This window comes from Dendrobates tinctorius, unplaced genomic scaffold (genome assembly GCF_039654945.1).
Source record: "Dendrobates tinctorius isolate UK_male_01 unplaced genomic scaffold, ASM3965494v1 ptg000107l, whole genome shotgun sequence".
Lineage (NCBI taxonomy): Eukaryota > Metazoa > Chordata > Amphibia > Anura > Dendrobatidae > Dendrobates > Dendrobates tinctorius.
Window position 1 is genome coordinate 37140505 of NW_027361775.1, and position 27715 is coordinate 37168219.

Genomic DNA, 27715 nt, shown 5'->3' on the forward strand with positions numbered 1-27715 from the left:
CCAAGATTTGGCCTTGGAACAACACAAACTGGCTTCCTCTCATGCTCAGTTACAGGGCCAGATTACTGGTACCCTTGCTGCCCCTCAGAATCCCTCTCCTCAGACCGCTGTTATGACTCCTGTACCATTTGACATCTCGTTCGGTCCCGCTGGACCTGCTATTGCACTCCCTGACAAATTTTCGGGAGAAAAGGACCAGTTCAGAATTTTTAAAGAGTTGCAAATTATTATTTACTTTGCCCCTCTGGTCATCAAAGAATGGGTCACAGCGGGTGGGAATTAAAATGTCACTTTTGCAGTGGGGTCCTCAGACCTGGGCATTTTCCCTACCCCCTCCTGCTCCTGAATGTTTTTCGTTGGAGACCTTTTTTGACACTTTAGGACAGATCTATGATGAACCTGACAGGATCAAGGTGGCAGAGACAAGGATCCTGAACCTGACACAGGGGAACCACACAGCAGAAGACTATTGTACTGAGGTTCATCAGTGGTCTTCTGAGGTCCTGTGGAATGACGCAGCTCTCAGATGCCAATTCCTCAGGGGTCTTTCGGAGTCTCTTATGGACGTTCTGGCTCAACATGCTTCACCTGGTTGTTTGGTGGAGGCCATGACTCAGGCTATCCGCATGGATCGGAGGATGCAAAAGAGACGTCGGGAAACGCCTAAGTCTGGGTGATTGTCAAGGAGGTCACTCAGATCTACAGGTACCCGTTTACTCCTCTGATAAGGTGTTGTTGAATGCTGAATTTCTTTTTCAAGATCAGTGTCTGTTCACATTTGCCTTTATAGACTATGAATCTACTTCTAATTTCATTGATGCGGGCCTGGTTCTGAAGTTAGGATTAGGGACAGTTAAGCTAGAAAGCCCTATTCAAATTGTGGCCACTAACAGAACACTGTTGCAAAAATCTGGTTCGGTTAGTTACGGTGGAGTTCACACTCAATGTGAATGACCGCGAGACGTCGCGATCCAGCGAGAACGGACGCCATCGTGGTCATTCTCGCAAAGGATTACTGGGATCGGGAGCGTGGAGAACGGCGGGAAGGCTGCGCGGGACGCCGGAAGGTAAGAATAACAATATTTTTTATTTTAAATTCTATTTTTTACAGGGATATGGTGCCCAGAGGACAGCCTCCTCTCCTCCTGACCGTGGGTACCATCCGCAAATGCTCTGCTTACTTTTCGCATCGTGTGCACAGCCACATGAGTAAAGTAAGCAGAACAATGCATTCCTATGGGTGCGGGATATCCGCGATTCTGCTAAATTAATGAGCATGCTGCGTTTTTTTACCGCGAAGCGATTCCGCCACGGTAAAAACAGCAGCATTAGCACAGCATTGCGGAATCCCATAGGAATGCATGGGATGCTTATTTTTCGCTGCAAAATTGCGCGTTTAAAACGGCCGCGAAAAAAACGCTACGTGTGAACTCAGCCTTAGGCTACTTTCACACTTGCGTTTTTTTGCGGTGCGTTTTTTGCGCACACAAACGCATGAAAAAAAGCATCATGCGTTTGTGTGGGTTTTTTGCGGGTTTTGATGCATTTTTTAAAAAAAGCATGCTTTTTTTGCGCATACATGCACATTACAATGCGCACGTATGTGCACCCATAGACTATAATGGGTGTTTTGCTGTAAAAAAAAATGCACTGCGTGCGCATGCGTTTTTTGGGGGCAAGTCGGACGCACAAAAAATGCAACAGGATGCATTTTGTGCGCCCGAGCGCACACTACAAAAAAACGCATAGGCGTACAAACGCATGTGTATGCGCACTTATGCACACCCATGTAAAAGATAGGGGAAAAAACGTATGCGTTTTTTTGCGCTAAAAAACAGCGCAAAAAACGCAAGTGTGAAACCAACCTTAGGTCTGCTTATTGAGATATACAAGAGTGGACTACAAGATGCCTATCCCAATATAGCCACACATCTGAAAATCTTCCTGACTATACCAGTATCGGTTGCTTCCAGTGAAAGAAGCTTTAGCAAGCTAAAGTTGCTGAAAATATATCTTCCGAGTGTCATGGGATAACAACGGCTGACAAAGTTAAGCATTATTTCCATAGAGCATGAGTTGGCTTCAAAAATTTCTTATGATGATATTATAAGATCTTTTGCAGCCAAAAAAAGCTTGTAAAATTAAATTTTAGACAGTTCTATTGTGAAACATAGGAATTCTTATTATACCACCAACAGCCTCACAGGTATACCAGCAATTTTAGTCATACCCACTGAGTAGCTTAGTTCAGTATAAGTTATTGTTTTGTTAAAATAACATATATACATGTATAGTGTGTAATATATACTGTACATACATAACATTTTATTGTTTATTAAGTTAAATAAAGCATTGTGGAAAAAACAGGAATGTACCTTGCCTTGGTCAAGTAGAGTTTCAATAGAATTAAGGTTCAAATGGGGGGGGCGCCAAACTGATCCTTTGCCCCGGGTGCAGGAAATGCTAGATACACCTCTGGCGACCCCCCCCCCCCCCCACCTCCTCACCACAGCCGGATTAGGGACATCTGGACTATAAGAGACATCCCCATTTTCCTCCACATTTCTGGAGGGTAAAAGTGTGTTTTTTACAGTCCGAAAAATACGGTAACACATAACTTGATTTTCGGTACTGAGTCTGCATTCTCTGTGCTACTGCATTCCTTGTTTACACTAGCATTGTATGCTTTTATATCAGGATCCCGTTATATTGAGCTGCGTCACTAAATGTAGTTTGCAAAATATTAAAAGAAAGGTAAAAACAGGAATCAATGACAAATCAGGACTCACCTGAGAATCCTTTATTACAGGTACAGGTGAAACTCCCTATTGTGTTAGTGCAAGTGGCATTATGTGAGCAGTTATTTCCATCCTGACATTCATTAATGTCCGCACAATGGGATCCATCTCCTAAATAATAAAAATAGTTAATAGATAAATGAGGATGTTACATGAGAGTTGTACTAGGTTCTATCAGATACAAAGAAACAAAAGAAAAGACATGCTGAAAAAATAGGGAACACCAGGAAAAAAAAGGAAAATTTCTATTTTTATTATATAGCCAACAATGCAAACAAAAAAACAACATTAAAAATATTTAAAAACCAAAACTGTTAAGTACACAAGTCAGGTTAATAATAAGGCAATGCCACTCCTCCAAAATAATTGTTCACAGATATAAGTAGGTTACTATACCTATACCAACCATAGATATATCCATAGATATACAGTATGGATGTGGATACATGGATCCATAGATATATCCATAGATATATCGATAGCTATATCCATAGATATATTTATGGATATATCCATACACATGTGTCACGATCCATTTCTTGGATCTGTGTCAGATCTGGATTTCCTCTCATTTAAACTTTTTTCCTTTTTGGCCATCGGGGGTTAATGTCTGTTTTTTCCCCCGGTGGCCGCTGGTGTTATTACAACTTTAGTCAGTCTGCTGGTGAGTTTTCCCCCAGTGGCCGCTGGTGTTACTGCATTGTGATTAATTATCCTTGCAGGTGCGTGCCACTCCCACCTCCCTTTATAAGGCCACCTGGTGCTGCAGATCACTGTTGGTTATACACTTGCTATTGGGAGACCAACCAAGCTGGAGTTCAGGATCTGACAGAGTTCTGTGGTGCTTCAGTTGTTTTCTGTTGTCAAGTGGCTAACTCTGCAGTCCAGGAGCATTGCAGCAGAGCAAGCTAAGTACTGTTTTGTTTAACCCTGTCTGTTGAATCTTTCTTTTGGGTTTTTGGTGTAGTACACTTTTTCACTGTCTCACCACCTGGGGAGGGGGTTGTGGGCTTTATCTCAGGACTAAACAGGAGACAGGTCGGGGACTTGGGCCTCACTACCATTAAGTGTACTCCCCAAGTTAAGGAGAGTGAGGTCCCCCATTAGCCTTAGGGGCAGTTCAGTGGCCCTTCTTCCACGTCACCTGTTTTCCCCTTACTGCCCTGTGACAATATACCTATCTTTTGATATATCTATGGATAGATATAGATAGATAAATAATAGCAAGGCCGATGTTTATTAATGAACAATAATTTTTATGAAAAAAAAACAGAAAACAATGGTGTGGGCTCCCGTGCAATTTTCTGTTCCAAGGGGGGAAAGCCGACGGCCCGGGGCCAATATTTGTAGCTTGGAAAGGGGGTAATACTCATGGCCCCTTCCCAGGCTATGAACATCAGCCTGCAGCTGTCTGCAAAGCCTTTACTGGTTATTAAAATAGGGGGACCCCGCCAAAAAATGACGTGAGGTTCCCCTATACTTTATAGCTAAAAAGGCTACACAGACAGCTGCAGGCTAATATTCACAGCCTAGGAAGGGGCCATGGATATTGCCCCCCCCCCACGGCTACAAATACCAGCCCGCAGCCGCCCCAGAAATGGCGTATCTGTACGATGCGCCAATTCTGGCACTTCAGGTCCGTGTATCCTTCGGATTTTTGCTTAGTGTAGAATACTGCCTAAATTTATAGATAGGTTTATGTCTCATTGTGCCAGATTTTGAACTGTGACATACAGTGGTTATCTGTGTTAGGCCGGGGTCACACGACCGTAGATTTTCTCATCCAAGAGAACTGGATCGAGTGTGCTAATAATACTCTGATTAAACACTAATCCGAGATTCTTCAGAGCGCCAACATAGTGTGATCCAATACTCTCAGGTGAGAGAATCATAGCACACTGAAATGAGGAGATGGAGAACAAAATTCCTCCATCTTTTCCATTGTGTGAGTATGCAGAAATCGGACTACACCCATATGTTATCGGAGTGCCGTCAGGTGTTTTCCACGCAACCATAGACTTCAATTGGTGTCTTCTGATTTCAGAGTGAAATCGCAGAATGTTATTATTTTTTATACCGACAGATTCTGTCAGTTAAAAACATATCGGTCGTTGGTATTGCCCCATATAATAACATTGGTGTGAGTTGTATCCAATTAAAAATCAGATAGCAGTTGTCCGATTTATACACAAGTGTGACACTGGCCTAAGGGAGAGATAGCCTTGTCATCGACTGTATATCCCTATCAGTGTCGTACTTCTAAGTGCAGGAAGACAAAGGTTATTATTTTATAGGGCAGAGGTTAGGGTAACAGGGACAGAGTTAGGGACAGACGTATCAGGATCCCGTTATATTGAGCTTCGTCAGTAAATGTAGTTTTCAAAATATTAAGAGAAAGGTAAAAACAGGAATCAATGACAAATCAGGACTCACCTGAGAATCCTTCATTACAGGTACAGGTGAAACTCCCTATTGTGTTAGTGCAGGTGGCATTATGTGAGCAGATATTTCCATCCTGACATTCATTAATATCCGCACAATGGGATCCATTTCCTAAATAATAAAAATGGTTAATAGATAAATGAGGATGTTACACGAGAGTTTTACTAGGGTCTATCAGATACAGCGCTCTGTGCTGGGCACTGAGTCTAGGGATTACTGCTATTCCCAACAACTGGTTACATATATGCCCCTTGATGAGTCCATTTACTTTAAAGTGAAAAACAATCTCCAAAAGATTCACAATTAGATTCTATAGAGCGCCTTTCTATCTCTGGGCTTCATTTTTGTGAGACACAAGAACATAGGTGACAACACACAGTGCCATAAAATAACATTTTCTAAGTATTCTGTCAGGTTTTCATCTTATGGGAAGAATAAAGTAGACGCTACCGCCAGCGCTCACTGATAACATGGCCGTGCTGTATTCACTGCAAAGGAATTATTCAATGAGATCTACTCAATTTCTTACCTAAGAACCCATCCTTACAGGTACAGGTGTAACTCCCTATTGTGTTACTGCAGGTGGCATTAGATGAGCAGATACTGGTGGTGTTACACTCATTAATATCCTCACAGTGGGTCCCGTCACCTGGTCAATATAAAATGGATCACAGTTATCTGAGGACATACAGATGTAACATTTCCTCACATGATGCATAGATCCTGATGGATGAAGAATAAATTGTAACTCTCCGGCTAACCTGATATGTTCAGTTGCTTCTACTGTGTTTACTGTCCAGTTACAACTTCTACATCGTGATATATTTAGTGTACAGTGTCCATTTTAGGACATGATCATATATCAAAATCAAAGGACAATGTATTAGTGTAATTTAAATTACATGAACCATTCACTTCCATTACATTCCCATATTGTATTGTCCTTACCTGTGTATCCAGCATTGCATGTACAGATATAACTTCCCTCTGTGTTAGTACAGGTGGCGTCATCTGAACAGTTGTGCTTTCCATCACATTCATCAATATCAGCACAATACGACCCATTGCCTGATCACAACACAGAAATGATGACTTATTACTGAAGTCTGTGATTAAGAGCTCATCCACAAATGTCTTACAATAAGGTCATCAATGGATGATACTAAATTCTACAAGAGAAACTACAGCCAAAGTCTATCAGTCTGTACTAATGAAACGATACACAAATACAAATCAGTGTCACCTTATATTAGTCATTGGGAAGAAAAAACTACAGGTGAAATCACTGTATCTGATAATCCCATGCTTCATTAACATACAGACTATGGGTAAGTGTGATATTATTAGATCTGTCTGTAGCTATGACACCAGCCATTGTTATTGGAGAGTTATCCACTCTAGACAGCGTCCAGTGAATGACTGTATATATAGACGTCTACAGTGGTAAGTGATTACCTTCATATCCATCATTACATGTACAAAAGAGGCTTCCTGTTCTGTTACTACACGCTGCATTGGAAGAACAATTACTATCATCCTCACACGCTGTCAGCGCCTCACAATTATATCCATCACCTATGAAGAGAACATAATGTAATGAATGAAATATAGCAATTAAATGATGACATTTGCTTCACTTATAATGAAGGGTTTTTTTTTAATATTCTTTATATTTTATTTAATACAGATTGACAACAATCTGCATAATATACATATTCAGACTGATCTATGTTGGCTTGAACAGCGTAATGGACTATACTTTAAATACAGTTAACCCCTTCGAGCACCCTGAAGAACTGGTGTCACAGTCAGGGGGCGCATATATGGAGTGGAGTACAGCTCGCCCCATAAGGTCAGATGTCAGCATCTGCCTCTCACACAGCCGCCATCTACAATCTACGAGCAGCCACCGACCGCAGATTTGTTCAGTCGCTGCTTAACTATTTAAATAGCGATATCAAGGAATGAAGAAGGGATAGTAAGGCAACTCGTCAATCTGTTGAAGGCCTCATCACCACCATGCTGGTCATTCTATGAGGTCCGGCCTGTGGATGGGTTTTAAAGGAAAATGTAAGTTACACTGCAGCATTGCAGTATACAGAATAAATAAATACTGCAAGTAATCGCGGGTTCAAGTTATCTAAAGAGACTAAGAAACAAACTAAAAATACTAGAATCAACCCTCCTAAGCCATCTACCTATGCATGTAGGTCATAGAAAGTTGAATAAAATGATACCCGGATATCTGCAATCCAATGTCTTATTCCGGAGAAATTCACATTTTCTAATATATACATAAGCTAAAATATATGGCCCAGACAAAGAAAAAAATCAGCTGGACACGAAGGGATTTAAAACTGAGTGTGTTATAGGGGGGCTGGAAAAACAGAAATCAATGACAAATCAGAACTTACCCGAGAATCCATCTTTACAATTACAAATGTAACTTCCTTCAGTGTTATCACAGGTTGCATTAGGTGAGCAGCTATCATCGGTCTCACATTCATCAATATCATCACAGTGGGTCCCGTTACCTGATTAATATGAAATATTTTATATTTTAGAAGTAGAGGTAATAATGAACAGGTATTAATCTACACACATTGTCTAATCAGCGACTGAAAAATAGAAGCATGAAAACATTAACTCATTAAGTCCAAAACTGAAATATTACAAATAGCAATGAGAGAATCTCCCAAAATCCGATTGGGGCAGAGTCTCTCAATTCAGGCAGAAAGTTCATTTTGCATAAATTCAATGTAAAATGTATCAGACTTAAATTGGATTTAAAAAATAATCTTTTCCTTTCTTCAGCTTCCTATGTATCTGGTTCACTTCCATCAGTCCTCCAATTGTCCCTCCTGTCGTCTATCTTCTTCCTTCTATTTTCTTTTTGGCCAGGTCTTCCATTAGGCCCCACTTTATGATGAGGAGTGCAAAACACATCAGTGATGTGACTTGTGAGGAATGCGGTCACGTGGAGGACGACGCACGTCATTGATGTGTATCACACCCTATAATATGGCAAGTGGGTAGTGAATGATGGATATGGACAGAAGAAAAATAAAAGATGGAAGAAGGAACAGAGAAAATAGGAGAAACGATCTGATAACCAACAGCCACAGAATGGTACGGAGAAAGAGAGGTGAGTGTCCGAATTTTAACTTCCTCCTGCTCCCGATAATTCAGAAAATTGTCACTCGGTTGGCTAATACTTTCCTGGGTTCATTTAAAGCAAATTTGTCAAGAAAAAAAATTCAGATTAGCGGTGAATTCAATAAGCCTCAAATCAATTTGCTTATCTCTAATTACAAAGCATGTTACACATTACACACATAGTCCATAGCTCTTCCTAGTACATGGCTTAACTCGCAGTCCCTAAACACGCCGGACTTCTTTGTCCAGCTACCATGGGTGACCGCACGCTGAACAGTTCATTAATGTCCACAGAACACAACAGGCACCAACAGATGACATTAAGTTGCAGTCTCTAAACATGCTGGACCTTACTCCATCCAGTTACCATAGAACATCATAGGCACTAACAGTCTGTTCCAGTAGCAGATACTTGTCTGCCCATAATCCCCGTGTCTGGAGTTACCTTACAGGAGCTCCTGCTCTGCACACTGACTCCTCATCAGTCCTCTCTCCCGGGGAAACTGCCTTACTGGAATCACCCTATCAGCAGATGCCTTGGGACAAGGGCACTCCCGACTGTCCAGACCCTCAGAAGGTCCGTAGCTTTCTCAATGCAGTGCCGTCACAGACTCTGTACACACCTTATAAACTAAACAAACACTTCTGGAACTACAAGTCCCAGAGCAACATTACTGTCTTACAGTGCAGAGGACCTTTTCTGAGACACATACCGGCCATTTACAATAATGCTGATCACTGTCTCGCCATCACAGTTACGCCTCCATGCGTATCCTGAGCAGCACATACACCACCGCTAGCTGTAGCAGGGGTCGCTGCCTCGCAGCAGTTTACAGAATAATTTACTGAAGCCTCTCACTGATATTCAGAATAACACGGCAATAACTTTACACCAAGGAGAAAATATAAAGTTAAGAAATCATTTCCTTATCTGATAATCCATCCTTACAGGTACATGTGTAATTCCCTATTGTGTTAGTGCAGGTTGCATTAAGTGAGCAGTTATTAGTCACACATTCATCAATATCATCACAGTTGGTCCTGTTACCTAATATATGTAACATGACAGAGGATATGTGTTTGGAGATAGGTAGATATCAAAATAATTATTTACTACAGAAACATATCAGTTGATATTTTCCAAGTGCTAACCAATAAGTCCACAAATATTGGTCATAAATTAGTGGTCATTATGACTGAACTGTAGTTTATTTGCCAACACTGGATGTTACCTGTTAATACTTTATTTATGAAAGAAATAGTTACATTTTCTCAATATGAGCTAAGATTTTTTTTTTCATGTATTCAAGGTCATCCCTTTCTAGTGCAATTATCCTCTTCAGCGAGTAAGACTAAAACTCAAGCATCACCTTCTGGGGAATAGCATTCCTAAAAGTCAATATCGTTCCTTTAATGAGAATTACCACAAGACTTAGAATAAAAAGATGAACCATACACTTCATTTGTAGACATATTTCTCGATTCTTAATCCTCATCAGGGCAAGTCAAAAGGTCTGATTTGGGTAAGTGAATATTTAAATTCCCAGGAAAGCAATGTGTGACATATGTGTCTCTTTACACAAGGTTGCACGCTCCACAAGGAGAAACGCATAATCAAAGGTACGCACAATCGTGCAGGTGCGGGATTTCGGCACAAATGCACGTCTGTCACGATTTCCACTCTGTTTCTGTCTTTTTATTACTTTGTGTCGGAGCTGTCAGTCAGTGCTGGGACTGTGCTGCAATCAACTGTGTTCACTTTCTTTAATCAGGCTTCTACTTAAGCATGTTAGTTCCTCCCCCCAGTGTCAATCGTACACTTGCTGTTGCCTGTGGAACATTGATCCCTCTGCGCTCTGTGCCTGACACTGCTTGACTTGATTCTCTTCCCTGACTCAGACCCTTTGCATGTGACGTGACTTTGCTTGTGCCTGCTCTCTGTAAACTGTTCTGTCTCTCTGATTTTCCTGACCTCGGCTCGTGTATTAGGCTAAGTGCACACGTACCGGAACTCTCGCGGAAATTACCGCGAGAATTCCGGAATTCCATTCCGTGGGAAAATCGCATTTTAAATTCCCGCGATTTTCCCTCAGAAAAACTAGCATTTTGCAAGCGTATTTAGCTTGCAAAATGCTAGCGTTTTCCAAGCGATCCGTAGCATCGTTTGGAAAGTGATTGACAGGTTGGTCACACTTGTCAAACATAGTGTTTGACGAGTGTGACCAACTTTTTACTACTGAGGCTGCCTATGCGGCATCAATAGTAAAAGATAGAATGTAAAAAAAAATTAAAAAATGGTGTTATTCTTACCTTCCGACGTCCCGCGCAGCCGTTCCCAGTAATCCTTTGCGAAAATGCCCGCGATGACGTCCGTTCTCGCGGGATCGCGATGACGTCGCACGAATGACCGCGAGACTTCGCGATCCCGCGAGAACGGACGCCATCGCGGGCATTTTCGCAAAGGCTTACTGGGAACGTGGAAAGAGGCGGGAATGCTGCGCGGGACGCCGGAAGGTAAGAATAACAATATTTTTTATTTTAAATTCTATTTTTTACAGGGATATGGTACCCAAAGCCTGGAGGACAGTCTCCTCTCCTCCGGACCGTGGGTACCATCCGCAATTGTTCTGCTTACTTTCCGCATGGTGTGCACAGCCACATGCGGGAAGTAAGCGGAACAATGCATTCCTATGGGTGCGGGATCGCCGCGATTCCGCAAATTAATGAGCATGCTGCGGTTTTTACCGCAAAGCGATTCCGCCGCGGTAAAAACCGCAGCATTAGCACAGCATTGCGGAATCCCATAGGAATGCATGGGATGCTTATTTTTCGCGTTTTCACGGCAAAATCGCGTGGTTAAAACCGCCGCGGAAACGCGAAAAAAACGCCACGTGTGAACTCAGCCTTAGACTTCATCTCTGACTTTGTCGTACTGTGCCATTTCCTGGACCTGACTTCGGATTGTTTGACCTCCCTTTACTTACACTAAGTAGTGTATATTTACTGCCGTGACTCGCATCACATTACAAATTTTTTTATTTTCCCACCTATGGACTTGTTACATACTTCGTGCGATCAGGTGGCGAATCTGACTCAGTTAGTCCAAGGTTTGGCCTTGGAACAGTACAAACTGGCTTCCTCTCATGCTCAGTTACAAGGCCAGATTACTGATACCCTTGCTGCCCCTCAGAATCCCTCTCTTCAGACTGCTGTTATGACTCCTGTACCATTTAGAAGCAGACCAAGAAAAAGTATATGCAACAACTATAGGGATCACCACCAATATTTATAATGCAAAAATATATATTTTATTTAATTCCAGCAAACACTACATGCAAACACATGGTTAAAAACAGTTAAAAAGTCTGTGCAAAAACAGACATTAGAAAGTGAACAAAGAAAATTGGGTCATAATCACATACAATTAAATATTTAAGGTTCCAAGACCCCAGGCAAAATACAAAAGTATGGAACCTTAAATATTGAATTGTATGTGATTATGACCCAATTTTCATTGTTCACTTTCTAATGTCTGTTTTTGCACAGACTTTTTAACTGTTTTTAACCATGTGTTTGCATGTAGTGTTTGCTGGAATTAAATAAAATATATATTTTTGCATTATAAATATTGGTGGTGAATGGATATTAAAGGTTTTGTGTCAGCTTGTGAAGCTTATGCACACGCCAAAGTACAGCATTGCTGACAGGCTGGGTAACTGGCTCCTTTGCCAATTCTGGAAAGACTGTGGACTCATTTGTCCATGGATTTCATTTCAGGTTTACTGTGGTCTGGGGGGGATGACTGCTATTTGGGTGGTAGTCGATCGCTTCAGCAAACAAGCTCACTTCGTCCCATTATCTGGGTTACCCAATGCTGAAACTCTCTCCAAACTTTTTATTATTCATGTGGTTCAATTGCACGGGATTCCTCTAAATATTATATCTGATAGGGGTGTACAATTCGTTTCTAGATTTTGGAAGGCTTTCTGCAGAAGACTAGGGATTGATTTGTCCTTTTACTCTGCTTACCATCCTGAGACTAATGGTCAAACAGAGATGACAAACCAGTCTTTGCAGCAAATTTTAAGATGTTTTGTCGCCGTTCAGCGGGAGAATTGTTCATCGTTTCTTCCGCTGGCTGAGTTTGCCAGTACACAGGACATAGCCATTTTTCTGTAATTACGGGTTTCATTCTCATTTTGGTGAGTTTTCCAGGATAAGGCTGGTTTCACACTAGCGTTTTTTTGCGCTGCATTTTTGCGCATACATGCGCATGCGTCCTTTTCCCCTATCTTTAACATGGGTGCGAATGGTCTAGCGTTTGTACGCGTTTTACGTGCGCATGCGTTTTTTTGTAGTGTGCGCCCAAGCGCGCCGGATGCAACCTGTTGCATTTTTGGTCCGTCCGACCTGTCTCAAAAAAACGAATGCGCCAAAAACACATTACAGTCTATGGGAACGCAGATGTGCGCATGGATATGCGCACGTCTGCGTTTAAAAATGCATGCATTTTAAGAGTAAAAATGGCTAAAAAATGGTTAAAACACATGTGCAAAAAAGCAGCAAACGCATACAAAACGCATGATGCGTTTTTTGTATGCGTTTGCACTGCGCAAAAACGCAGCGCAAAAAAACGCTAGTGTGAAACTAGCCTAAGTTCTGGGTTTCCTGGGGTGGATGTCACCATTCAAGAGCTGGGGGATGTTTGGAGGAAGGTTTAAAAGAACGTTGGAATGGCTCAGCATCGGCAGAAGCGGAAGGCCGATAGGAAATGCTTGTTAAAAGGTCACTATTGACTTTTAGAATTTTTACGTACCCCATAGGTGGATCATAAGTTATAAAGCTCGCTACCTTTCGATGATACAGCAGTATATCAAAGTTTTGTATGACAAGTATATGACTAATGTTACTTTCTGTCATGTGTTACCTATATACGCTTAACCCTCCTGACAGACGATAATTGCTTTTGTATTTTTCTATTTTTTTGTCCCCTTCTTCATACTGCCTTTCCTTTTTTATTATTTTTCCATCCACATAAACGTGTGTGGAGTTGTATTTTGCAAAATGAATTATACTTCTGAAAAACAACATCCACTTTACTATATAATATACTGGGACACAGGAAAGTATTCCAAGTGCTGGAAAATTGCACTAAAAAAATGAAATGTCAACATTGTTTTTTGTGTCTTGGATTTATGTCGTTGATTCTTCACATTAATACGATCACCATAATATCAAATTGTTTTTTCTGACCTGAGCTTATACTACAATTGATCGTAATTTGCACTAGGATTATTTGATCGCTTCTTAGGCTAGTTTCACATAAGCATTCTTGGGCGCAGAGCACGGCCGCCACTAAGCCCCGCCCCCAGCCGCGCCCCCTCGGTCTGTTCCTCCTCTGATTGCATGAGGCTGTATGCGATCAGCGTACCCTATTCTTAGCGTTGGGTACGCTGACCGTGCGCTGATCGTGCACTGGTCTGATTTTGCTGGCGCTGCGCCCTTTTGGGCGTTTTTGTGCTCTAGGCGCAGCGCCAAAAATCAGACCAGCGCAAAATCAGACCAGCGCACGGTCAGCGCATGATCAGCGTATCCATCGCTAAATATAGGATGCGCTGATCGCATGCAGCCTCATGCAATCAGAGGAGGAACTGACCGGAGGGGGCGTGGCCAGGGGCGGGGCTTAGTGGCGGCCATGCGCTGCGCCCAAGAACGCTAGTGTGAAACTAGCCTTATTGCATTATTTTTTACAGACACAGATGTTGCTTATGAGTCTTTTTATTTAGTATCTGTATTCTGGGAAAAGAGTCATTCAAATTCTGTTTTTAGTTTTTTTAGATATTCCTTTTTTTACTGTATTTGTTATTACATTTCGGTGACTTGAACCTTCGATCATCTGTTTTCTTACTTTATATTTGTAAACTTGCCTGAAAAAAGAACCTCTGTGCCGTGAAATTTTGCAACCATAAGTCTTCTGGCTAGCCAAGAAAGGTCTCACTCTTAGAATACATATGTCATTTTTGGGTATAAAAGTATTTACACTTATTCTATACACAACAATACATCAATATTACCATAAATAGCCCAAATCATTGGATTTCAATGGCTTGCCATGGTAATTGGCTGATATAGAAACTCTTCAGCACCTCGCGATCACGTCTTAGATGGGCTGATTAGCGCATGAAATGACGTGCACTCTGCACTGCACTTTAAATGTCACTATCAGAGGCAGATTCTGGCTGTGTTCAGTACTGTGCAAGGAAATGACTCCTGCAACAGAAATCCGCTGAGAATCCTGTGCGAGCGGATGCTGCCGTCTAGTGACCAGAGGTAATAGACGAAGGAACCAAAAATGACATGGGAGCCGCAAGTAGGAAGACTGTTCGGACAGGGGAAGGCAGAAGTCAGATGCACAGAGGGACAAGTGATTTGCTCTGATGCAGCAAGAAAATGCAAAAAGCCTCAGAGGCCAGAAAAGGAGTTTAGTCACCACCTGGAGTTGTCGTAAGTCACCTGGGAAGAAAGTTCTGTACCAGCTTACAGCCAAACCTTGGAGAATCATGGTAGGAAATGCATAACCATCAACCGAGGTGGAAAGACTGAGGGGTGCAGAGCCTTATCAGAGAATAAAGAATCATGGTTGCCTGTATTAAGGGACAGTATCTCAGATGTTTGAGCAAAGGCATTGTTAAAGGGAGGGTATCCTGGTTGTGTGATTGGAGATCTGGTTAAAGTGATGGTATCCCAGTCATTTTAGCAGATGCCTTGTTAAAGGGATGGCATTTAAGTCGTCTCAGTGGAGGCAAGGTTAAAGTGATAGTATTTTGGTTGTGTGAGTGGAGGCCTGGTAAAATGGACTGTACCTCAGTCGAGTTACCTGAAGCCTGGTTAATGGGATGCAATCTCAATGGATTGAGCAGAGAGAGACATGAGCTGGGAACAGGTCCGTGACATAAGATAGTGTCTGCAGCCTACAGTGCAAGGCTTGCGGCCTACAAGGGGTGTGTAGTGTGGCTCCTGTCGTACTTCTAGGAGCAGTAACACAGGGTTTATTATTTTATAGGGCAGAGGTTAGGGTAACAGGGACAGAGTTAGGTTATGTGTCCACGTTGCAGAAATGCTGCGGAATTGTCTGCAGCATTTCCGCAACTCCCCGCTGTGGGTAAAACGCATGCGGAATTCGCATGCGTTTTCCCACAAAACACAAGTTTTTTTTAGCTTGCAGCATGCTAGCGCTTTCCAAGCGATTTGAAGCATCGCTTGGAGAAGTGATTGACAGGTTGGTCACACTTGTCAAGCATAGTGCTTGACAAGTGTGACCAAGTTTTTCTATTGATGCTGCCTATGCAGATCAATAGTAAAAGATAGAATGTTAATAATAACTTAAAAAAATAAAAAATCGGGATATAGTTTCCCTCTGTCGGCCCTCGGAGTCCTCATTGGCGCTGGCGGCAGCTTCCGTTCCCAAGGATGCATTGCGCGAATGACTTCTGATGGCGTAGCAGTCTCGCGAGACTGCTACGTCATCAGAGGTCATTCGTGCAATCCATCCCTGGGAAGGGAAGTTGCCGCCAGCACCTATGAGGACTATGGGGGCTGACAGAGGGTAAGTATATCCCTGATTTTTTATTTTAATTCTATTTTTTACAGGAATATGGCACCAGGGCATGGAGGAGAGTCTCCTCTCCTCCAGACCCTGGGTACCATCCGCACATGAAGCGCTCACTTTGCGCATGGTGGGCATAGCCACATGCGTAAAGTGAGCGTTTCAATGTAATCCTATGGTGGCGGAATCGGCGCGATACCGCAAAATTATTGGACATGCTGCAGATTTTACCACAATGCGATTCCGCAGCGGTAAAATCTGCAGCATGGGCACAACAATTGCGAATACCATAGGATTGCATGGGAATGTGTTTTAAGCGGTTTTTAAGCGTTTCCTCTGTGGCAAAAACGCGGCGGAAACGCTTAAAAAATGCAACGTGGGCACAGCCTTATGGACAGACAGTAGCCACTAAGTCAAGTGAGACAGCAAGAAGAGTGTTGTATTGTTTTTCTCATTGTTACCAATTTACAGATTGTCATCTTATTGATTCTGCACCTTATTTTGCTAAACTTGTATAGAATTACCATATTTTTCAGACTAAAAGACGCGCCGGACCAAAAGTCACACCTAGGTTTTAGAGGAGGAAATTAGAAAAAAAATGAAGCAAAAAATGTGGTCAATGCTATACTTAATATCCCCCATTCTGGTATGCATGGCTCCCTTATCTCTATCTTGGTATGCAGGGCCCAAATCTCTGTCCTGGTATGCAGGGCCCAAATCTCTGTCCTGGTATGCATGGCCCCATCTCTGTCCTGGTATGCATGGCCCCATCCTTATCTTGGTATGATTGGCCCTCATTCCCATCCTGGTATGCATGGCCCCATCCTTATACTGGTATGCAGGGCCTCCATCTCCGAATTGGAGATGTGTATACATAGAATGATACAGAGATTTCTTGCTTTGTTTTATAATATGAAGACAAAAATATGTTTACTTTTTGCTATATATCTATCTAATCACATTATCTATTACTAGTTGGCCCGTGCAAAATTTTCACACATTTGTCATCGGGGGCGCAGGCAATTTGAGAAAAAGCAAGCTTGTCAAATTTAAATTTATTTCATGAGATCATGAACACAGACAGGTATTTATTTATGTAGATTGGTAATACAATAAATTGGTTTGATAAGTAGAGGCCAAAAAATGTCCGGTTGAGGTGCCACCTGCAGGTCATTGTGTCTTTCTGCAGGTTTATGAAAATGAATGTTTAAACTGTATTAAGTGATAAAATAGTGAATGTGTGGTTTGTTTGGCTTTTTTCTTGCTGAAGGGGACAAGTTTAAAAAACATCATTTGTTTGTGTGGGTGGAGTATGAACGGAGCAAGTGTGCATTTCAATAGGCAGCGTATGTTTACAAATGTTTTTGCATATGTGCCTCACCTGCAGTGCAGTGTGCAATCCTCCAATTTGCCTGAAATAGGCTGGGCAAGCAGTTTAGCAAGCTGGAAAGCCCTCAAGGCAAATGTTTGATTTGTTTTTGATGTCGGTAAGCAGCTTTGTGATAGTGTGCTTTGGGGTAGTGTGGTGCCACCTGCAGGTCATTTTTCCTTACTGCAGGTTTATGAAAATTAATGATTAAACTGTATTTGGTGATCAAATCGTGGATGTGCGGTTTCTTTGGCTATTTTCTTGCTGAAGGGGGCAAGTTTACCTTTCAAATGGTGTATCATTTGTGTGTGTGGGTGCAGTATGAACGGAGATACAAAGTTATCACCAAAAAACAGTGTTTAGAAGTAATAAAATAGATTCTATATCACTGCTTATGTGGGCCTACATAAAAATAAAGGCTACACTTCATGACAGCATTTTCTTAAAATTTTCGTAGACCATAAACTGATGCATAAGGGGTCAGCAACATCTTTTATACAGTCTAGTGATTTAAAAAACAAAATCAAAGGAAAAGTCATCGATGCACTATGCAATATGAAAGTGATATAACTCAAACTGTTCTGTGTTACATGGTTCCTTCATTGAGTCAGTTGTCTCCTTGTGCTGTGGTCTTGTTGGCAGCTTTGTTTGGTCACCAATTTGGATAATTGATAAACATTAACCTCTTTGATATAACAATATTTTAAATATAATTTGTTGCAAGGGCATACCAATATCATGTATATCCTAAACAGAGTCATTTACAAAAAACAAAAGTAGTGATCTCTGCTACTCATAGTGCACAATGTCCTTTCAGAACATGGTGCACAATGCACTATGTCCCTTCTTACCTTACTAGCATACCTTATCAGCTTCAACCCCAGTCACCTGCGGCTAACAAATGGATACACAATTTTATGTCCACACTACCCAGTGTGCCATACAAACATGAAGATTTCTCATGCCAAATGTTGTTGACCCCAGGATTACACCAAGGTACTGACTTAATTTAGTCAATGTAACATTATCAGATGTAGCGTAACTTCTCACCTGCAAATCCTTTATTGCAGGTACATGTAAAGTTTCCTATCCCATTTTTACAAAAAGCATCTGGTGAACATGTGGAGTTGCTGTCACATTCATCAATATCTGTGGATCAATACAAGATAATATAAGATTATTACATTGGTGAGCTATTAAGAATAATCTACCATGTAAGTTACAGGAAAGGACGGCAAAAGCTCTGTACCTCTACAATGTACTCCATCCCCAGTATAGAAAGTAGGACAGGGTCCACAACCAGTCAAATTGTCACAGGATACACCAGGAAAGCAGCCATCAGCACACGGATCAGGAGGAGTCTCACAAAAATCTCCAGTGTAATTATTTGAGCAATTACATCTTGTGATCTGTAAATAAAGTCAAGAAAGGGTTACTGGAAGGTCCTAAAATCTCACTTTTACCTTGTTGTGTTTTTACAATGTATTATCTCTGATTGTAGAGCAGATTATAGACATATTGTCCGCATCTAATATTCCAGTTATCACATGATGCTGCCGATCATAATCATTGTGTACAGTGGCATAACTACAAAGTTATGGGCCCCGGTGTGAACTTTCAAATGGGGTGCCCCCATGCCAAAATACACGCACATCTCCGCTCCATACACCTCGTACATGCGCGGCTCCTCTCCGTCCACCTCATACACATATGGCTCCGCTCCGTACACCTCGTACACACGTACCTCCGCTCCATACACACACGGTTCCTCTCCGTCCACCTCATACACATGCGGCTCCGCTCCATATACCTCGTACACACACGGCTCCTCTCCGTCAACCTCATACACATGTGGCTCTGCTCCGTACACCTTGTACACACGCAGCTCCGCTCCGTACACTTTGTACATACGCGGCTCCGCTCCGTCCACCTTGTACACAAACGGCTCCGCTCCATACACTTCGTACACAAGTGGCTTCTCTCCGTTCACCACGTACACACATGGCTCTATACACCTTTTACCCACACGGCTCTGCTACATCCACCCTGTAAACCCCTCCTGATCCCACACATAAACTTACCCCATCCAGCACCATGACAACCAGCACAGAGGAGTCCTGCATACATGGACGCTCCTGATCATGTGACCCCTGACTCCTCCCTTCCTATGACCTCATCACAGGTCCTGTGTGCATAGAGCAGCCATCGCGTCAGGCCAATTGCAGCCTGGCAGCTAATCAAAGCACGGAGCTGCACAGCCAGTGAGCGGCTGCAGCTCTGTGATCGGGCCCCTAAGCACTCCGGGACCCGTTGCAGCTGAGACTGCGGTAGTCACGCCCCTGATTGTGTAGATATATCAAGCTGAAGGAGACGTATAGATTTGACTCATTGCATGATATGTTGGTCTGCACAAACCGGTATGCTAAATAAAATTTGTAGACTGTAAGGGTTTCACAATCAAAATATAAATTAAATCAGAAAAGTTCAGATATGGCAGCAGCTGGTATAAGTCACATCTAGAGCTGGGCGAACCCGAACAGTAAAGTTCGTGGTCAGTACCAGTCACAGACCCCAAACATGATCTTCTTCAGGAAGTCTGTGTTACTTTTCGGGTTCAGTGCCCTGAAAATCAAGTATTTCCCACGCTGTCATTTGCGTGACAGTAAGAGAAACAGGTGGCTCTGATCGGTGGTAAGATCATTATTGCTGGTCAGAGAGCTGCGGTTCCCATGTTGTCAGATGACAGCGTGAGCCTGCAGCTGTGACAGCTGTGACGGGCAGTAAAAAGCTTAGCACCGGTCACAGGCATTGGCTGAAGGCAAACAGGCAAACATGATCATGGGGTGCATTAAAAGAGGTCTAGATACACATGATGAGAGCACATGGAGAACTGAGTACAGTTTTGTGCACCTTAGCTCAGGAAGGATATAATGGAACTAGAGCGAGTACAAAGGAGGGCAACAAAATTAATAAAAGGGATGGGGAAACTACAATACCAAGAGAGATTAGCAAAATTAGGGTTATTTAGTCTAGAAAAAAGACGACTGAGGGGCGATCTAATAACCATGTATAAGTATATAAGAGGACAATACAAATATCTCTCCGAGGATCTGTTTATATCAAGGAAGGTGACGGTCACAAGGGGGCATTCTCTGCATCTGGAGGAGAGAAGGTTTTTTCACCAACATAGAAGAGGATTCTTTACTGTTAGGGCAGTGAGAATCTGGAATTCCTTGCCTGAGGAGGTGGTGATGGCGAACTCAGTCGAAGGGTTCAAGAGAGGCCTGGATGTCTTCCTGGAGTGTAACAATATTGTATCTTAAAGTGAATAGGTTCTTTAGAAGGACGTAGATCTGGGGATTTATTCTGATGGAATATAGGCTGAACTGGATGGAAAAAAAATGTCTTTTTTCAGCCTTGCTAACTATGTTACTATGTTACTCCTGTCAGTGTACGTCTACTGATAACAGCGAGAGCAGCCGCCACTGATGGGAGTATTCATCAGTTGGTGCCTGTGCACCAAGTAAAGAAATAAAAAAATTTAATAAATAAATATTGAAATAAAGAGAAAAAGCATTATTCTCACCTTAACACATAATCCCCTTGTCCTTGTCTCCTGTAAAAAAAAAAATAACAAAAAAAATCCCTCACCTGTCCGAAGTGGAAGCAATCTATACTGTTCCATGCCATAATCCATCTGTGCAACATGTGGTTTTAAAAATGAACTCTCACAAGATACGACCGTTCAATCTGAAAATCAGGACACAATGAGCTTTAGTGAGTGGGTCGATGAACTAGAATGACCTCAGTGAGATCACCGCTAGCACCACAGGAAAAAGTCTCACAGTGCTGCACTGAGCTCTGTGAGTTCACTGCAATTCACCATAAGAAATTCACCGTCAGAAATTTCTCATGGTGAACTGTAGTGATCTCACTGAGTTCAGCACAGCACCATGAGATTTTTTCATGGTGATAGCGGTGATCTCACTGAGGTCACCACAGCTCAGGGGCCCAATCTCTACAGCTCATTCTCCCCTGCTTTTCAGCATAAATGGTCACATTATGCCACTGTTCCTACTGAAGAGCACATAGAGCACAGATGGATTACGACGTGGGACTGTATGAAATCTTTCCACTTCGGACAGGTGAGGGATATGTTTGTTTGTTCTTTTTTACAGGGCATCGGGGATTAGGCATTAAGGTGAATATAAATTTGCTTTTTTATTTTTTATTTTTTTTACAGGGGACAGTGGCTAATATGGATTAGGTGTTAAAGTGAGTATAACTGTGATGTTTTTTATTTTTAAATACAGTGGGTACGGAAAGTATTCAGACCCCTTTAAATTTTTCACTCTTTGTTTCATTGCAGTGATTTGATAAATTCAAAAAAGTTCATTTTTTCTCATTAGTGTACACTCTGCACCCCATCTTAGCAATTATCAGAGATGGAACAAATTGTATATAAAATATTGTGCAATAAAGACAATAAAAAATATAATATTATATCAAAATTTTATTAAGAATGCAAAATATTTTAAACAATATAGTAAAATTAGCTGAATAAAACAGAGCATGTTTGAATAATATTTATCGTAAATTTCAATATAAGAGTATCAAAGTAGATATGCCCAAAGGAGTATTTCATATACATAAATTAATTGCTGCAAACACTATAAAAGCATATATAAAACAGCCCAAACAAATATACAGAGATGTACACCAAAAAATCAAATCCACAGAAATAAACCTATTAATAAAATATATAAATATAATTTATATGAAAAAGTGCTGAAGTGCATAAGATAAAGCACAAAGGTACTAATGTGCAAAAGAAAATTTAGTGCAAAACACCTAATTATACAGAGCACTATAAAAAGTGCTGCAGTGCAAAAAACTAAAATGCAAGGTGCTGCAGTAAGAAATAAATGTTATAAGTGCATAAATTACCATAGTCAAAATCGTGACTGAAAATGCACCAGAAATGTAGAAATTTTTGCAAATTTATTAAAAAAGAAAAACAAATATCACATGGTCATAAGTATTCAGACCTTTTGCTCAGTATTGAGTAGAAGCACCTTTTGAGCTAGTACAGCCATGAGTCTTCTTGGTAATGATGCAACAAGTTTTTCACACCTGGATTTGGGGATCCTCTGCCATTCTTCCTTGCAGATCCTCTCCAGTTCCGTCAGGTTGAATGGTAAACGTTGGTGAACAGCCATTTTCCGGTTTCTCCAGATATGCTCAATTGGGTTTAGGTTAGGGCTCTGGCTGGGCCAGTCAAGAATGGTCACAGATGTTCTGAAGCCACTCCATTTGTTATTTTAGCTGTTTGCTTAAGGCCCCGTCACACATAGCTATATCAACATGTCAGGATTGATGGTGAGTCGCTACATGATCGCTGGTGAGCTGTCAAACAGACAGCTTCACCAGCGATCAGCACCAGCGACGCCGAGCGCACGGCGTCGCTGTGTACTTTAGATACCAGCGCGCTGATGCAGGGAGCTGGTAACTAAGGTACACATCGGGTTTCTAAGGGACGTGCGTCACTTAGAAACCTGATGTGTACCTTAGTTACCAGCTCCCTGCATCACCACGCTGGTAACTAAGGTACACATCGGGTTTCTAAGTGACACACGTCCCTTAGATACCCGATGTGTACGTTATTTACCAGCTGATCGCTGGTCTCCCGCCTGTCACACGCAGCGATGTGTGCTGGTCAGCGGGAGACCAGCGATCAAAGAAATGTCCAGGGCTTTCCAAGAGCGATCAGCGATACCGGCAGGGGGGCCGGTCGCTGATCGCTGTCACACACAGCGATCTCGCTGGTGAGATCACTGTTGTGTCACAAAACTTGTGACTCAGCAGCGATCTTGCTAGTGAGATCACTATGTGTGACGGGGCCCTAAGGGTCATTGTCTTATTGAAAGGTGAACCTGAGTATGAGGTCAAGAGAACTCTGGAAGAGGTTTTCATCCAGGATATCTCTGCACTTGGCTGCATTCATGTTTCCTTCAATTGCAACCAGTAGTCCTGTCCCTGCAGCTGAAAAACACCCCATACAATGATGCTGACACCACCATATTTTACTCTTGGGATTGAATTGGGCAGGTGATGAGCAGTGCCTGGTTTTCTCCACACATACCGCTTAAAATTATCACAAAAAAGTTCTATCTTCGTCTCAGACCAGAGAATCTTATTTCTCGTAGTCTGGGAGTCCTTCATGTGTTTTTTAGCAAACTCTATGTGTGCTTTCATATGTCAGGCAGTGAGGAGAGGCTTACGTTGTGCCACTCTACCATAAAGGCCCGACTGCTGGAGGGCTGCAGTGATAGTTGACTTTGTGGAACTTTCTCCCATCTCCCTGCTGCATCTGTGGAGCTCACCCACCATGATCTTGGGGCTCTTCTTTACCTCTCTCACCAAGGCTCTTCTCCCACGATTGCTCAGTTTGGCTGAACCGCCAGGTCTAGGAAGACTTCTGGTGGTCCCAAACTTCTTCCATTTAAGGATTATGGAGGCCACTGTGCTCTTAGGAATCTTAAGTGCTGCAGAAATTATTTTGTAACCTTGGCCAGATGTGTGCCTTGCCACAATTCTGTCTCTGAGCTCCTTGGCCACTTCCTTTGACCTCATGATTCTCATTTGGTCTGACATGCACTGTGAGCTGTGAGGTCTTATATAGAGAGGTTTGTGCTTTACAAATCAAGTTCTATCAGTTTAATTAAACACAGCTGGACTCCAATGAAGGAGTATAACCATCTCAAGCAGGATCACAAGGAAATGGACAGCATGTGACTTAAATATGAGTTTCTGAACAAAGGGTCTGAATACTTATGACTAGAGTTGAGCGACTTTTGTTTTTTTAGGGTCGAGTTTCGTTTCGTGAAACCCGACTTTTCCAAAAGTCGGGTCGAGCAAGATCGGCCGATTACAGGGAAAAGTCGGGGTCGTCCCGAAACACGAAACCCAATGTAAGTTAATGGGGAATAAAAGTCTGCAGTGAGAGGAGGACAGGAAACACACCTACAGTGCCCATTTGAATGCCAAAAGCATCAATTCTTCTTACTTAAGCTTGTCAACCTTAATTAACTTCATAATACAAGTTACGCACTGAAAAATGGGGGTTATTTGGCTAAAGTTGTGGGGGGTAGGGCTGGCTCCAGGTTTTCATGTGCCCTGGGCGAAAGAGCGCCCCTTTAACACATACCACAACTCATCATGCTCCGATACGGCAGAGAAATAGCAGTATAGTACAATGAAAAATACTTCACTTTTTACATCTCATGACGAGGGCCCATCTATTTCTCCATACAGAATCATTGGTCCCATATAATGTTTGAAACAGTATATGATGAGCTCCACACAATGCTACAGTATATGTTGGTCCCCATGGATGAAGCTCCACTGTCTTATGGGCCCAAATAATGCTCCAAACATAATGGGCCCCATTTCTAATGCTCTAGTGTATAATGGGCCCTGTAAATGCTGCTCCAGTGTCTGATGTCCACCTTTGGAATGTTCCAGTGTATGGTGGGCCCCATCTATCATTCTCCAGAGTATAATGCTCCCCAAAAATTGCTGTCCCAACATTGAAAACAATGAAATAAGTCTCCTCGCTAGGGAATCCCTGTACTAGTCTGGACTCCTCGTCGTTCCCATCTTCCATCTCACTGCACAGTATTTCAACCTTGCAAGTGCTGTGATCCTGAGCAAGCAGGGGGGGCCCACTCGTTGGCGACGGCACTGGCACAGGGCCCCTTATAGTACGGTGGTGTGTCTGATGGCGGGTGGGCCGAGCCTGCACTTTCATCTGCAGCTTCCTCTTTGTCACCGTGTAAGATGGAACTGTATATGGGAAGGGTAACCTGAGTTTCATCAGGGTCAGATTCAGGCCGTGTAGCGTGTGAGGGGAATGTAGTGGTCTGGGTCAATGTACCAGCAGATTCATCGAGCAGTGGCTGGGCATCAGTGCACTTGTGTCGCCCCCAGGAGTACGGTCGCCACAGTGGCATTACCTTCCTAGGGAGTGTGATGTCATGCTTGGGAGCAATGAAGGATCTCTCTAGCAGGTTAACTGATTGGGCGGCGTTATTCCCACGAGTCATGACCCTCCAAACAGTGTTCATGAAGGCAAAGTGTTGTTTTACGTGGGCAGTATGGTTGCAAAGCTGAACCTTAAAGGAATGTCCAGAAGGGCACCACCAGGAGTGGAGCCTACGGTTAAATTCGACTCCACCTGGGAAACCTCAACCATGCCAGATACAGAAAAGATGCACACATTGCAAGCTTAATTCCGTTAACGAACGAGACTCCGTCATGCCCCGCGGTCCGAGTCCGGCTTACTAGAGGGACACGTGAGGCTCTGGCACATGAGATTGGCCAATAACTGGTGTGTCATGCCCTTAAATGTCCGTGGCTGCATGTGCGCTACACTGAAAAGGCCAGCGTTTGTCGCTTACAGGTGCAGATAACCCGCTGAACAACGTTAGTGATGGGGATCTGTGATTACAATTATTACCCGCGAACGATGATTTCCCAGTAAGTGCAGGTCAACCGCAGTTCCGGAATTAGACCTAACCGTCATTCCTGAAAAAATGAAAAACTTACGTGTGCAAACCACAGGTGCTGTAGCTTGCTTAACAGCTCGCCAGCCGTTCTCAGGCCCAGTATGGATTACACGTGATTGCACAAAGGTGAGAAAGGGTACCGTATCCCCGGATAACATGTATGGATAGCGTACACATTCAAAATATATGTCTATACATCAGGAGGCAGGCTCAGACGGTGTTAGGCCCAGTATGGCTTGCACGTGATTGCACAAAGGTGAGAAAGGGTACTGTATCCCCGGATAACATGTATGGATAACGTACACATTCAAAATATGACTATACATCAGGAGGCAGGCTCAGACGGTGTCAGGCCCAGTATGGCTTGCACGTGATTGCACAAAGGTGAGAAAGGGTACCGTATCCCCGGATAACATGTATGGATAGCGTACACATTCAAAATATATGTCTATACATCAGGAGGCAGGCTCAGACGGTGTTAGGCCCAGTATGGCTTGCACGTGATTGCACAAAGGTGAGAAAGGGTGCCGTATCCCCAGATAACATGTATGGATAGCATAGTGTACACATTCAAAATATATGTCTATACATCAGGAGGCAGGCTCAGACAGTGTCAGGCACAGTATGGATTTGACGGCCCAGACTACACAGCGGAGGAGCAGGGAGAGGTAAAGATTGCAAATGCTGGGGCCCTGCCCAAGCAAGGGGGGCCCACTCGTGGGCGTCGGTACTGGCACTGGGCCCCTCATAGTACAGCGGTGTGTCTGACGGCGGGTGTGCACCACCACCGTCAGAGACACTTGATTGCACTATGAGGGACCCTGTGCCAGGGCCCGCGCCCAAGAGTCGGCCTACCCACCTGTCCAGGGCAACGGCACTCGCATGGTGTCGTGCGCTAGGTGGTGACCCCGGCCATGGGGGGGGAGGCAGCACAGTTAGGGAGTTTTAGAAAGTGGCATTTGTTGATGTTGGACATTCAGCTGATGCAAAAGGCGAAATAGGTCAAGTCCCAGGAAGAGGTGGACCAAAGCAAGCCATTTTTCTGTCACCCTATGTGTCATCAGGGGAAGGTGGGACAAAATCCTTGGAAACCCATGCATGGTTCATTTTAATGAAGGTTAGATCATCCACATTTTGGGTTGACAGACGGGTCCTTTTTTCTGTCAGGATTGATCCAGCTGCACTGAAGACTCCGATAGCACACTTGCAGCTGGGCAAGCGAGCTCCTGTAAGGCATATTGTGCCAATTCAGGCCAGGTGTCCAGTTTAGCGGCCCAATAGTCAAAGGGGAATGACCTGTGTGGGAGAACATCGATATGGGAGGAAAAGTAGTTTGTAACCATAGTTGACAACTGCTGTCTCCTGTCACTTTCCATCGATGCAGTACTACCAGTTGTGTGAGCGGTACTTGAAGAATCATTCCACAACATTGTCATGAAACCCCTGTCTCCAACGCCACTTCTGCTGTGTGCACCACAAACACCTCTGCCAAGCTGCCCCCGGCCCGTACGGCTCGTGTGAGAACCATCACCGCTGCTGTGTGCTGGGAATGCCTCAAGCAACCGATTTACCAGAGTTGCTTGTTTATTAGCCAATATTAGGTCAAGGTTCTCGTGTGGCATGATGTTTGGTAATTTGCCTTTATAGCGTGGATCCAGGATGCTGGCCAACCAGTAGTCGTCATCCTTCATCATTTTGGCAATGCGGGGGTCCCTTTTTAGGATCTGCAAGGCATAATCTGACATGTGGGCCAATGTTCCCGGTGTCAGTGATGCAC

At 43.0% G+C, this 27715-nt stretch overlaps 1 protein-coding gene across 1 annotated transcript in view; it reads right to left on the reverse strand.

The window, feature by feature from the left end:
- Positions 1–27715, reverse strand: part of LOC141100709 (uncharacterized) — a 424196-nt gene that overhangs the window by 174826 nt on the left and 221655 nt on the right. The window contains exons 68-75 of the mRNA XM_073589356.1: positions 18621–18780; positions 18422–18520; positions 7655–7774; positions 6696–6815; positions 6189–6308; positions 5770–5889; positions 5232–5351; positions 2790–2909 (exon numbers count right to left, since the gene is read on the reverse strand). Coding sequence (XP_073445457.1) covers positions 2790–2909; positions 5232–5351; positions 5770–5889; positions 6189–6308; positions 6696–6815; positions 7655–7774; positions 18422–18520; positions 18621–18780 — 979 coding nt within the window. The remainder of the gene's footprint in view (positions 1–2789; positions 2910–5231; positions 5352–5769; positions 5890–6188; positions 6309–6695; positions 6816–7654; positions 7775–18421; positions 18521–18620; positions 18781–27715) is intronic.